We start from the raw sequence: 14,327 nt of genomic DNA on the forward strand, positions 1-14,327 counted from the left end.
GAGTTATTTTTTTCTTTATTTTTAACTAATTAATTCCTTTCTAACTTCCTCATTACAACAGACACATTCTTATAAGTCATTAAATAAAATAATAATAAAAAATATCTGACTGCATTTCCAAAAGATTTCAACATTATCCCCAAACTGGCCTTCAGCAGGACACACAGAAATGCATATAGCACATTAGAATTTTATCTTGTACTTGTTCTTTTTAAAAAGAATTACTGAAGGCCTGCCCTTGGAATTCCCATTTGGAGCTAATCAGAACATTGTAGTAACATGATTTAATACACAGTTACATTGTTTCTGGTAGAGATAGAATAAATAATTTCTTCCAAGTAATGCGAAAATTCTCCTGAGTAAGATTTCTGGACTAATAGTCTGAGCTTAGTTCTGAGTCTTCAGATGGGTAAGAACTAGAAGCTCTGCAGAGGGATGTCTTCTGATACACTAGGGAAAGTAGTGCCACATTTCATTAGTGCCTCTCTTCGACAGAGACGTAGTATTACTGGATTAGCCACATTACATTGAAAACAAAGGGAGAGGCACTGTAAGAGGCCAAGTAAAATGATGTTTAGATAAATACAAAGTATGAAAGTTTTCCTCCTTTCCCCCCTCTCCCTCTAAATAAAAATATCAACCAAAAATAAAAACCTGTCTCTAGGCCAAATGATGCAATTTCTTTGCAATTTGCTGTTTCCACATTCAGAAAGATCTGCCCACACTATTTCCTTCATTCAGCAGTTGTCAGCAAGTGTTCTTCAGTTTGGAGCTTCTCTGCTGATGTGAGTGCTATGTGCTGCAGTGGTGTACTCAGAACTTCCAAAATGAAATTAAATGCAAGGATTTAGCTTCCCTGTCTCCTCTTGTCTAAATAGTTTGCATTATTTTTCAACAGATAGAGTAACTCAATATTTTTTTCAGTTTTATATACCAACAGCACCTCCCACCCTCACACACACACACACCCCACCCTGAAAATCCACCCACGTTTTGTTAGAAAAGGCTGGGTCAATACACATCTATTTGTACGTAATAAACAAGACTTAAATGGCTTGTGCTGCGCTTCAGATGGTTCATATTAAAATGCAACAATCTAAAATGGTCAATTCCCCAAACTGGTGACAGATCCTGTCTGTAGGTCAACATGACTCTTATCCTATGTGACTTTTATAATGAGTGCAAAAAGCACATTCTTGGGAATCCCGAGGAGTTCCATAACTTACTGTAAAAGTGAAATTGGTTACATGAGCCTGTGGTTTGTGCACACTTAGAGGAACAAGAACATAAACACAGCTGAGACATGTGTACAACATGTGTAGATAGTTACTGCTGGTCACCTCAGCGACTGCTAATTTGTGACCTCTCTGTGTCTGCTGCAGGGCTGCCCACCATACCTCACTGGATCAAAGCTCTCCACCCCTGAGTGGGGCCTCGCCACCGTACAAATACACTTTACCAGGAGCACAGGATGCCAAGGATGATTTTCCACTCCGTAAAACGGGTGAGTTAGAGTAGTTTATTCGATCCTCTTACCCAGTAATTCTCCCACCTTCTATTTTAACCAGGCTACCCATCAGCAAGGCATATATCATAATCCACAAAACCTGTTCAGGATGATACTAAGGGTAAGTTCAAAGATCCTGGCTGTATCTTTACAAGGTTGGATTGACCACACGGTATCAAGAGTCAGTATTTCCCGACGCTAACACCTAGTGCAAGCTTCAGTCCTGATAAGCTTAGTTTCTAATCAAACCATCATTTCACTGATCTTTATGATATTATTTTCTTTATCTCAGTATAACTTCTGGGTTTAATAACTCTGTCTCTCTTTTGCATGGTAGATACAGTGTCTGTCTTCAGAGGGTATGCTGCCTTTAGACAAAGTTTTTCAGGACATTGTGAGGGGAATTCATGGAAAGAGGTGGAATTGGAATAATATGATATTTTGTGACCTTAATTGCCAAAGTTTATACGCGTATCTACATACACACACACATACATGCACACATTTTTATGTGTTTTTTACACATAGGAATGTATAATAATTTACAATAGAATGTTCATTTGAACATTTCAGAATGTTTCAAAGGATTTAGCAAATGAACCGTTTTTCTTGACAGCAGGTGAACTGTAGACTTGTCTTTTTCTGCATCATAAAGCTAGAAGGATGATGGTGGAGTCCATGTGGCTGTTGCCTCAGGTCCTTGGTGCAGTGACCGGTATCCAGGAATGCAGGGAGACACTAAGAGGGGAAAAAAGAGAAAGAAAAGAAAACATTAGATCGCTTATTGCATGAGTCTGCTGTTGAGTGATATAGTTACATTCGGAGGGAAAGTCTGACCCCCTACTGTGCTAACAGCCTTTGAATGTGATTTAGCCACTGGGAGATTGAAAACTCACTGCAAAACTGGTATTGACTTGAAAAGAAGCGGCATTTGGAAGCAGTGTGCATTCAGAAAGAAAACCCAGTCTGCATCTAATACTTTGGGGCAGACTCTCTAAGCTCATGTTATACCCCCAAATATTTTCAAAAGAATGAAAGAATGAAAAGCAAAGTGCTAATTTATTCTGGGTGAATTATTTAATGTGATCTTTTAACAATATGTGGTAATATAACAAGATTCTATAAAAATCTGATTCAGGCAATTTGGTCACAATAAGCCCTTATATGTCTCTCTGCTTAATACTGCTGTACTACATATAAGTTCTGTGCCAATAGGCAATACATTTTCATTTTTTAAGCAAAACAATACACTCTACATCTTTTAAATGCTGTGAATTTATCTACATGTTTTTGAAATGCGTTTTAATTTTTTTCCATGTTTATATATCTTAAATGTTATGATTGATATTTATGATGTGTCAGACTGTTGATCTGTAAAACAAAACATTTTCAAACATCGTAATAGTAAAGTTCTCGTGCAGCTGCTAATACTTTTATATCTCTGTGGGGGTTTCAAAATATTCCTTAATTCAATTCCCATTGTCTGCGTAAGAGGACTATAATATAATTAAATCCAGATGTTTTCTATATGTTATTCCAAATATTTGGGCATGCAATGCATCAGTTACAAAATTGGACAAAGGACTTGATGACTCTCTGAAAAGATATCTACAGAATAAATAGACAAATACTAATATAATCATTAGCATAACCATTTTTATGACATTTACATAGTAAATTTGATAAGCAAATAGAAATGTAGTGTCCAGCATATTGTACGTTAGTGAGGGTAGGTATTTGATAGCTCTCTGCATCCATGAAAGTAGCAACTGTTAAATATCCTGTTTACAAGTTCAGTCTCTCTCTATCCTGGAGTTGTAATTCCAGCCTTCAGCAACATCCCCGCAAATGTTCCAATGATTGTTCATCAGGTTGAGAGTAAAAGCAACAGGAACCAGATTGACACAAATCAAATGACCCTAATCTTATCTGAGTGGTTATAGGGCCATCCTCCAGGCAGAGGGGACATTCTGGAGCCTGTGTCATCCTCATGGGACCTTACCAGACAAAGATGTCCCACGGACACTCATGTATATGGACAGGCTATAAGCCTGCAGAAATCTGACCTTTGCCACAAGGGGTGAACCTCTTTTCCTTTCCTTTGGGCTATGAACGCTTATTGCCACTGGCTCCTGGTAAACCCTCTGTGGTGCTGAACCTGCATGAAGTCAGTGATTCATGTGAAAGTAAACCTTACATTCTTTTCACTCTTCGGAAAGGAATACACATTTTAGGCTTTCATCACAGGCTTGGTTTACTTCTCAATTTTATTTTCCATAAGCATAATATAGAAAATAGAGGTATCTTTCTCTTCTCCAACTTTGATGTAATGCCCTTGGAAGATAATTCTGATTGGATTGATTGCTCTAAGATCAGATTAATGAGAAGCAAAGCTGAATGATTCTTTCCTGACATCCTGATGTGTTATTCACTACCAGGGGAACACTGAGTCTCACACAGGCATTGCAAATCCTCAGACTTTCTTGCTTAATTACTCAGTAATCTATGTAACCTTGGCTTAACTAGTCCAGAAGTGGCAGCTCCTTAAAAATGTTTTTGAAATAGATGCAGATAGACCATGGTTAAGAGGAAAATGTTCTGTCCAGTGTTTATTCTTCTAGCATCTAGATTAATAGGACACATAGGTAACTAGGGAAGTGCTTAACAATCTTGCTGTCTATGTTTACAGTGAGGTACCAGAGTTACCATCCTAGTGCAGTGGCTGTGGTTACCCGATACCTCTCAGCCATGTGTATTATTCCTTTCCTTACAAGATGCAGCAGAACTTGTCAGCAGCAGGCTTCACAGAGCTTCGCTGCATGGAGAACTGGGGCTGTCCTAGGGGCTTGAGGCCAGGATATGCAGCTTTGCACAGCTGCAGTCAGATGCACTGTGCTGACAGACTTTCAAAAAGAGCAGAGCAAGGGGAGCTATTGCTTTATTGAACAGATAAATACACTATAAGGAGAAGCTACCTATCTGTTACTGAGAGCAGAATTTGGCTCAAGTAGTGTAAGAGCAAAGTTTTAAAATGCCCAGGACTTCACCATGGATACCTGTTGTAACATGTGAGTTTTCTGCAAAGCACCCAAAAGCCTGAACAGCACATGGCTCATTAACTTTCAATGAGACTAATGTGTCTAAATTACCCAGAGAGGTTTGAAAATTCCTCCCAGCTACTGAACACTTTTGAAATTCATACTGACTGCTATAAGAGCTCTAATGGGAGCTGTGCACTATTGAAAACCTGATCATTTAATATAGGGAACTTTTGATTGCTGATCTCCATCATTCGATTGTGTATCTATCTGGGAAAATATTATCTACTTGAAGAGGTTACTGTAAAGCTAGCAAAACTTTTATTTATTTATTTATTTATATATTTTTAACTTTGTTGAAACAAATGCAGAAATCCTGGCAAGTGGCCATAACATTTGCATTTTCTTCAGTCTGTAACATTTCATTTTCTGTGTGCAAGTGTTGATGCAAACCAGCAAAGGCCAGTAAATTCCAATAAAGGTTAGTTCCCTAACCAAAGATGCATGCTTTTCTAAAATGTTGCTAGTGGTAGAATTTCTGTATTTTGCCTCATATTTTGTCTCTTGTTGGAATAAATTTCCAGGGACATCAGCATATAAAGTAGGAACTGTTTTTTTTTTTTTTTCTCTCATGAGTTTAGTACAATCATGAATGGGAATGGGAATCACTATTTCTATTTGTTTTGGTTTTATGCCAGTTGAATCTTTCTTTGCTCATGGACCTTGTAAGCTTACATCTTGCATTTTGCTCAGGGATCTGAGGAACACTCACAATAGCACTATTTGAGAAGATGTTTGTGGCTCACTTTCCAAAAATTGGAAGCATGCTCAATGGAAATGTAGAACTTTTTAATTTTTTTTTTTTTAAATAGCAAATAGTACAAAGTTCTAGCTTGGAGGGGGAAAATTAAGTAATTTCATACAGGAAAGAAGAGGAGATGAAGGATTGCTTAACATTGTGATGAAAGGGAGGAAGAAGGCTATGCTGCACAGTCATGAAGATCACTTTGTAAAAACCACATTAGGTTAACCTGATTAGGCAGCAGAATAACAGCATAGCTGTGTAATAAGAGTGAAAGATTCCTGAATGGGAACTCGGTACATCTAGGTTTTTGTTTTGTTTAGTTTAGTTTTGTTTTGTTTCAAAGAAGAAATTAATTCGAATATTTCCTTACCATCATTCTTTCTGCACTTAGTGACTCAGTAATTTACTGGAGCAGTTGAAACGGAGAAGAAAAACATTTCATGTGTGAAAGTTTTTCTCCTCTTCCCTTTCATGCCACCAAATTTCATTTCTGTTTGCATTTTCTAGGAAAACACTCTCCTGTGAAGTAAGATCATATGAAAAAGCTGGATTTCTTTTGGTCTCCAATATAAAAAAATAGGCTTAGAGGATCACAAACCCTCAATTATCATGTCTGCCAAAATGAAGAAGTCAAGCTCAGTAGAGAGAGTCATTATTTTTCTCTGAGTTTATGAGCAAGCACAACAAATGGGAGAGGCACTTTCTCTATTGAAGCAGGGAAAGAAGGCAAACATGATATAATGTTCCTCATTTTATTCTGCTTTTCAGAGATGCTAAGCATTCCTGTTTCCTGCAGTCCTTGGTTTCCTTAGTTAATGAGCAGTCTTGACAAATTTGGTCTAGATGATTTGACTGAAGAAAATCACCAGCACTTACCACAGTGTAAGAAACAAAAAAGAGGTATCCTGATTGTCAGCCCTTCTTTTTTTGACTTCTGTTCCCATATAATTCACTAAATTCACTATCAATAAGTTGTGAGGGCATAATCAGTAGTAAGCAAAGCAACTTTCACTTGTAGTTGAAGAGTGAATTTGAAGTAAACAGTTGCTAGCAGCTTCTTCTGGATTCGTATAGTGGGTGGGCCAAAGTTGAGATAAGCCCTTGGAAGCCAACAGCTCTAAGGAAATGTAATACTGTTGTAGCTACCGTGCTCTGCTGCAGCCATTGTTCTAGGTCCCTCAAGGTTCTGTAGCTTTGTACAGTGGGGGTGAGAAGCAATGCTGTGTCACTTCGGCTTGAATGAGAGGGAAAATATTCTGAGATAGCTTAAAACGAAATACAGATGAATGGTAGGGTAGGTTGAATGACACTGTCAGAGAATAAAGAGCTTGCATTGGTGTGCTTTGGTATGCCCGCCAAGGCCTGAACCAGGATTCAACAGGAGTCATCTCTACGATGATTCCCATAAAGACCATCACCGTCGTTCCGTTAGCACAAGTTGGTTCCTCTAGGATACTTCATTTAACGCTTAGTTTTAATTGCAGGAAAACAAGGTGTTGCATATTGGTGATTATTCTTACTCAATTTCAAGATGGCCTGGATAAAGATTTTTCATTGTGTTTTTGTTTTAGCGCAAATCCTGCTACTTGTATATATGTCGCCTTCTCCCTTGCTACTAATTGCTCTGTTGTGCTAAATACTGAATTTTCTTGATGGCTTATCTAATTATGCAGTCCTGCTCTAAATGCTGTCCTAATTCTTCTTTTGCTGCTCGATGTGTAGCCAAAATTGAATTGCAAAGTTCTGCTTCATGTGTTTACCTAAAGATTTTCTTACACAAACTATGTATGTTTTCAGAAACACTTTATAAATCAGCATTAACAAGTAGCTTGCATAATTTTTTTGGTAAGTAGGTAATCCAATACTAGACACCTTTTTTACTTTTGAACCTAATGGAAACATAGCTTAAATAAAAAAGCAGTCCTAAAATCTGAAGGATTTTAAGAGCACAGTGTCCATTGAAAATGAAGTGGAATTATTTTAATGGTATTTGAAAGTCTCTTCCTTCTGGATAAATAAGTTACAAAATATTATATATAAAATTTGAAGCACTTTGAAGTCAGTAGCAAACAGTCCTGTTTGATTTGTGTGGAACAAAGTTTTTTCTTCTACTGTGTCTAGGGCAGGGACAGTTGAAAACTTTCAGAAAAATAAACAAGAACATCTAAAAGATGGCAAAAAGAGAAACAGAGAGAGAAGCGAAAAGTGGAAATCACATGGTATCATATCATCCAAAATAGAATACGCTGGTTAGTAAAGATTGCACTTCTCCAAACTCCTGCAAAACATAGTTTCACTGAAAAATCTGTTCAAACCCACAATTCTAATTAAAGGTTTTAGCTGCCAAATAACATGTTCTGGCTAAAGCCAAGTAAGTATTACAGAGCCATTCATGAACAACGGCATAAGCTTTGTACTTTGCTTTTGATTTTCTCATGGGAAAGTAATATAAATGAGAGTGATACCTCCCTGTTGGCTTTAACTGTTAGAAATGCAAAGCATGCTGAAATTGTACATAATTCTCTTCCAAAGGAAAGGAAATAGCATTTCAATGGTTTTCCTCAGTGTCTCGTTGAGTTATGGTGGTGCACAATTATTCCTGTTAAATTACTCTACCAGATGGAAGGTTACATTGTATATTTAGCTAATTAAGTTGTAGGGGACTCGAATTATATCCCAGAGCATAAAGAACCTATCTAAAAGTAAACTTGCTTTAAGTCAGTTTCGTTGTTAAGGTGCAATATCAATGTCTAATTAAGATTTTAAACAGGTGGGGTGTTTTTTGGAGACATGCTTTCACAAAGTCAGCCTTGCCTGCAGAAGTTAGACAAACATGCTTTTAAACTCCAGACAACTTTTGGGCCAAATTTAGCTCCATTTGCCTTCAGTGTAGTTGTGCCTTCCTCCCTTTGAGCTGAATGTGGCCAGAGTTTTCATCTGTTAGGAAAACAAGATGCACTGCCTTTTGGTGCTCTCATTTTCTTGGCATCCAGTACTGTTGTAGCAGAGTCCCTCTGCAGATACTCTGCTTTGCCTTTGAACAACCCTCAACAGTATGCTTCAGCAATCTAGTCCTGTCTCACTCTTATCTATGGATGAAATTGGTACCCTCTCAAAATGGGGGAGAAAGTGATGGGGTTTAATTTCTGAAGGCTGACAAAATATTATGTTACACTCTCTACCTGCCATCAATGAGCTATCACTGCTGGATATTTTCATAGATTTAAATCTGTGGGATTTAATCACCCTATTAACTAATTCTTCCTTTTTTTTTTTCCCTTTTTTTTTTTTTTTTTTTAATGGGACCTGGGGAACAACTTAGTAGGGAACATAATTATTCTATAAGAAATAAATCATGCATCTAGTATCTAGGGGTCAAACTGTGGTCCTGTAAAAGTCTGGACCGTTACACTTAGGGGATTATCTCTGACACTTCTTCACTGGAGAAAGTAATTTTTGCTTTGGAAAAATTAGTGGTTTGATGGATGTCAGAGGAGGATTTAGGATGAAGAGTGGAATTTGCAATATTTGGAGGTGTATATGGTCAGAAGTGGGGGCAAGAATAATCAACTGGATTTGATAATCCCAATAATCAAGACCCAACCAGCAGGACTGCTGGTCATACATAACTAAATCTGGATATTCAAATGAGGGATGCCCTCTATGAAGTGACGTGCTTCACCTTCTTCTTTCTCCTCTACAATTCCTGAGAACTAAGATTCAGTTAGGCTCCCATAATTGTTATTAAAGTGCAAACAAATTACAGAATTTGAAGATGGACAGCAAAAATGAGAATTGATTTTAAATTATCGTTGTTCTTTAGTCTATATTCCAAGGCAATATAGTATTATTTACTTTTTAATCCCCTATTTATTATTGCAAAAGGAATATTATTTCATACAAAGAAGATTAAGAAGGACCTGACACAGCAATAAACCATGGTTTCAGCATTTTTAACATGTAATGTGGACTTAGGAGAGACAATGAAACCTATGGAGTCATTGAAACAGTTATATAACCCACATTGGTGCAAATGCAAGGAGATGTTGTTCATGTGCCAATGAACATAAATTATTAAGAATTCTGTCAACTGTTCAGTTCTTTTGCCTCACAGATTACATGCAGAACAGATATCAATAGGAAATACATCATATTGATCAGCCTTTCATGAAAAATATAAATCTCTCTAATTCTGGCTAAATGCATGTAGCGCTAAGTAATTCCTACATCTAACTCAATAAAGCATTACTAGAAAGATAATTCTTGTTTGTATGGATAATAAAACAGCAATTTTATGTTTCCATACATACTACAGTGAATAAGAAGGAAAAGTTAGATATTCAGAATGGCTTCAGGGTATATTGCATTTTTGAACCTTCTTTAGGAAATCAATGAAAAATTGCTAATCTTGTTAAATTGGCTTCCTTAGCCTGAAGAGAGCTGAAAAGCCAAGAGATCCCCTCTAATCTAATTAGCTGTTTTACCATGTGTTTCACTGAACCTGTTTTTTTATTTGGGGAATGGATATTTACCTTAGTCTGAATAAATAAAGTGTTCTACCTTTTACAAAAGTTAAATAAAGCAAAGGACTAAAGGGTTTCACATATGACCAACATTCCCCTTAAAGCAAATGGTTGTACAGGAAACAGTTTCTGTATAGGCTGAAAACACATTAGGTGATGCAAGCCAGAAAAACAAAGTGTCTCCATCCTATACCTCTGTATCTGGTGCACCCGCCTGGTTGGGACCACCCAGTGGTCAGGTCCATGTAGTTCTTGGAAGAGCTTTAGAGGGGTTATGTAAATGGCTTTTTGTCTCATGAATCTAATTTAAAGCTCTTTCAGAAATGTGTTTTTAAATGACCAAAATTTAAAAGCCATTGAGTCTAGAGAGCTATACTACAGACTGGTATCTCACAATCTGTCAGCTAGTGGAGAAGAATGTCCTATGTGTTTATTGTCTGGTATTGTTTTGTACTGGAATGTGGCTTCCTACAGCAGAAGTCAGTCAGTCATGTAGAAAACAAAAAGTCACTGCTCATCTTGCCTATGTCTAATATATTCAGCTATGTGGAGGTGGTTGAAACAGCCTGTGGCTGCCTACAGGAAGCCAGAGCACAGGTCTGAAACTCCATGCAGAACAGAGAATATTTACATGTCTGCTAGAACCGCCTGGTGCAGGGGAAAGGCTGCGAGACCGTCAGGGCCCTCAGAAGGACAAACTTATTCACAGCTCTCCACAGAGCAGCTAGGGAAGATGGAAGCAATTTTGGTCCCTCACCTGTGTTCTCTCCCTCTCCAGCTTTCTGTCTGAAATTGCTTGCATTCATAGTTCTGGTGAGGAAGCCCAGACTCATTTCCTCATTTAGCCTTTCTGATGTCATGAAAAGTTTCTTGTGCCTTTCACAGTGCCTACATCACTGATGGGGAAACTGAGGAATTTCTCCCTAACCCACTACTCTCAGACTAAGATCTTAGGAACTTATGTATGCCTCTTTTGGCTGTTCTCCTTGCTGCAGTAGTGAGGGGGATTTGACTTCTTCCTTGATTTCCAGGTCCTGGCACAACACAGAAAGGCAGGCTGCTTTGTTATTGGTGTGTATTACCATGGTGAAGGGGAGCCCATAGCATGGACAAGGAACCCATTCTGTTATGCAGTGAACCCACAAAATAAAGATACCTTTACAGTATGTTTTATCCCATTCGGCTCCTCCTGGTTAAAAGGAAATCACCACAGAGACCTCAAATTTATTTCATTATTCACAATCAGCATCTTCTAGAAAATTCTCATTTGTCTCAGTGCTAGAAAGAATCTTGACAAAGGTTAAGCCACTGGTATGCTGGCAATGCCACCATCAGGCTAACAAGTATCATCTCATTATTTTCTCTTGTACCTCCAAAGATCTATACCCATACACAATCCACTTTTTTTTCTGTAATTTACACTTTAAGTTTTCTCAGGCACAGACTTGTCATGGTTGTGTGTTGTAAAGCACATAATGTTTATGTGTGCATGGGTCTCTAATAGAATAGCATAAAGAAAGGGGAAGGGGAAGGGGAAGGGGAAGGGGAAGGGGAGGGAAGGGAAGGGAAGGGAAGGGAAGGGAAGGGAAGGGAAGGGAAGGGAAGGGAAGGGAAGGGAAGGGAAGGGAAAAGATTTCTTGACTGTATTCCTTTATTGGCACTTGGTAGGTATAAGGCAGGAAAAAACAAGGGATAACTCCTGCATGGAGTACAGCATAGAATGTATTCGAATCAATTTAATATGTGACCCTTCACACCTTAAAAAAACGATAACTAAAGATACAGAGGATACCAGTGAAGAGCTAGAATTACTTCAAAATCATGAAATATTTGTTTCATAGTTGTTTCTGTTGACTTAAATACTTTAGAGAAGTCCATGTTGTTGTTTCCAAATGATCTTAGTGATAACAGTTGGAGCCTGGGCAATAGGGAACAATTCATCTTTCTCAAGTAAAATGGGAATTTTGCCGCGGCTGCATGTGCTGTGGTTGAACTCTTTGTAGCCAAATTTAGTATCATTTACCTCGACTGCCCCACAGCTTTTTCAAGCCAGCCTACCAGCTAAGAAAAGGAAATGCTTTCACTTTAGAGCCTTTGGAAGTCTGGACAAAAGCTCACTTTCTGTTCTTCAGGTTTCCTATATATGGCTTTCAACTGGAGATGAGGACCTGCTCACTATACACCCTCTCCCATCCCCCATTTCCTGCCTGGGTTCATTAAATGCTGATTTGAAGTTGGCACACGCTTTTCTGATACAAAAGTAGTACTGTGTTCCTGGAACCATCAGAAAGTAGCATGTTATTATCTTTCACATTCCCTTCATATATATATATGTACTCTCCCCAAGCATAGAAAGGATTTTTATCACTTGTTCTTGAATATGTGTGTGTTTAATTAAGCAAACAAACAAAAAAAACAACAACAAAAAATACAATGGTGAAGCAAAGCCTTGTTAAAAAAGAAAACCTCAGCTTGTCTGGGAGCACCCTAGCCCCAGGCTGTATTCTTTAATGCTAGTATCTGCAAATTGCTAATATTAAGCAAAGTGCAGTATATGACACAATGACTACACTGAATCATTTTCATATCTCTCATGCTTGTGTTTCAATATCATATTACTCAGGAGAGATTAGTTTTCTTTCACCTGAGCAATGATGATTGTTGTAATCAAATTAGCATGTGGCCATATAGGAGCCTGTATGTTTTCCTTTTTAACAAAACAGTTAGTTACTTCTTTTCTGCTATTTCAAGACACCATAAAAGACGACAAAAATCATGAAGATGCTATCTTTCATCTTCACCTAGGAAGAATTATCAAAATTATCAGTTCCATAGAGATAACTACAAGCCATGCATGACAAGGAGTTAGATAATTGATCCTTGTGTTGCCTATATCTTCTGTTGCTGTTTGATTCTTTCTGTATCTTTCATAGCTGTTGTCCACTTAAAGTCATTTAAAGAGGAGTATCAATTCATTACTAGCACTAAAAAGAGATGTTAAGCCATGTAATAGTGAAGAGACTCTGAGCAAGCCATATTACTGTCACATCTTATTATTCAAAATTATGCTACAGAGTTGCATAAACAAAGTCATTCTCAGGCTTGTCTTTCTTGAAATCCACTTGAGTGAATCACTCAAATGGATATCAGCTGATTCCCATCAAGATCAATGACATGGGCTTTGGTGACCTTCAGAGAAAATCACGGTATTGTTTTGTTTGCTTTCCTACAAAATACTCTCAATTAATATATTTTTCCTTTCCCAAAGTGGGAACAAATTATTAGTTGTCCCAAAGTGCTAAATGTAGTAGAAGTGCAAAGATTTGCAGACTGAAGAGGTTAGGCTAATAATGACCAATTAGACCTACATCAGATGTATACTGGCTTTTAGCAGGACTTTAGATGAGTAGCCTAACCTATCGGCCTATGGCCATAGAAGGTGCAGCCTGTTTTCCCCATCTGCCCTGCTCCCAGCTGTGTGCTCCCATTTTTCTCTCATCTTCGGCATTCCGTGTTCTTGGTTTTCTACCACTGTAGTGGCAGAAATCTAACCCAACAAACCCCACTGCATTCAGCACCTCCAGCACTTCGGAGAGGTCCTATTACCACATAAAGTCATAGACTTCATGAAGGGCTTTTCAATGATTTTGTGGTATTAATGGAGAGGAAAAAAAAAATTAATTCTTTAGGGCTTAAGGGCTTGTATCTGCCTGAGGAAGCTGTTCTGTGGCAAGCTGGTGAGTAAAGTTTAAGCCTCACAAGTTATTTGGTGCTGGCTTCCCTTGTGACACTCCTGTTCTACACTGAGAATGCCTTTGGGTGATGAACATAGTCAACTTTGACAGTGGATTAATTAAACTGAGCAAAGGTGCTAATAATGTGCAGTAGAAATACACATGGGGTGGCTAATGCAAAACAGTTATTTTAAACAGTTCCCTCTGAAGACCAGTTCTAAGAACTATGAGTTCAAGTATCAAACCAAATAGTCATTTAAAACATAAGGCAGATTAATTATTATTCTTCAGCATTCACAGCTAAGTCTTTCTGAGTGCCTTGCAAATATTAGGGGAACAATTAAATTAAAAAAAAAAGTTTAAAAGATATTTATTTTTTTCACTTTGCTCACTCATTTGCATTTCAGATTTAAAAGGATTAAAGTTATTTAGAAATAATCTCATGTATAAGCTTTGGGCCAGTATATGTATATATACATATGTGTATCTTTATATTTTTTATCCATAGCTATATCCTTGAAGCTTAAAATACTTAATTTTGCCTTTTTAACAATCCGAAGAGAGTTGACAATTATAGATGTGCTACTGCTGTCTGCATGTAGGAATGCACTGAAGCACGTAGGATTGCTGTAGTGATCGGTACCCGTTGCAGCCAGCAATAGCTTGCTTCAGCTTCAGTGGGGCATGATGGTACAGTCGCCTCTACAGGCATACACCAAG

The 14,327-nt window shown here is 37.8% G+C and overlaps 1 protein-coding gene across 14 annotated transcripts in view; it reads left to right on the plus strand.

The window, feature by feature from the left end:
- The window catches only part of HDAC9 (histone deacetylase 9), a 480,503-nt gene that overhangs the window by 249,322 nt on the left and 216,854 nt on the right, over positions 1 to 14,327 (plus strand). For all 14 annotated transcript variants that reach the window (XM_080581240.1, XM_080581243.1, XM_080581231.1 and 11 more), the window contains one exon: positions 1,383 to 1,504. In XM_080581240.1, coding sequence (XP_080437366.1) covers positions 1,383 to 1,504 — 122 coding nt within the window. The remainder of the gene's footprint in view (positions 1 to 1,382; positions 1,505 to 14,327) is intronic.

This window comes from Anser brachyrhynchus (assembly GCF_964034855.1).
Source record: "Anser brachyrhynchus genome assembly, chromosome: 2".
Lineage (NCBI taxonomy): Eukaryota > Metazoa > Chordata > Aves > Anseriformes > Anatidae > Anser > Anser brachyrhynchus.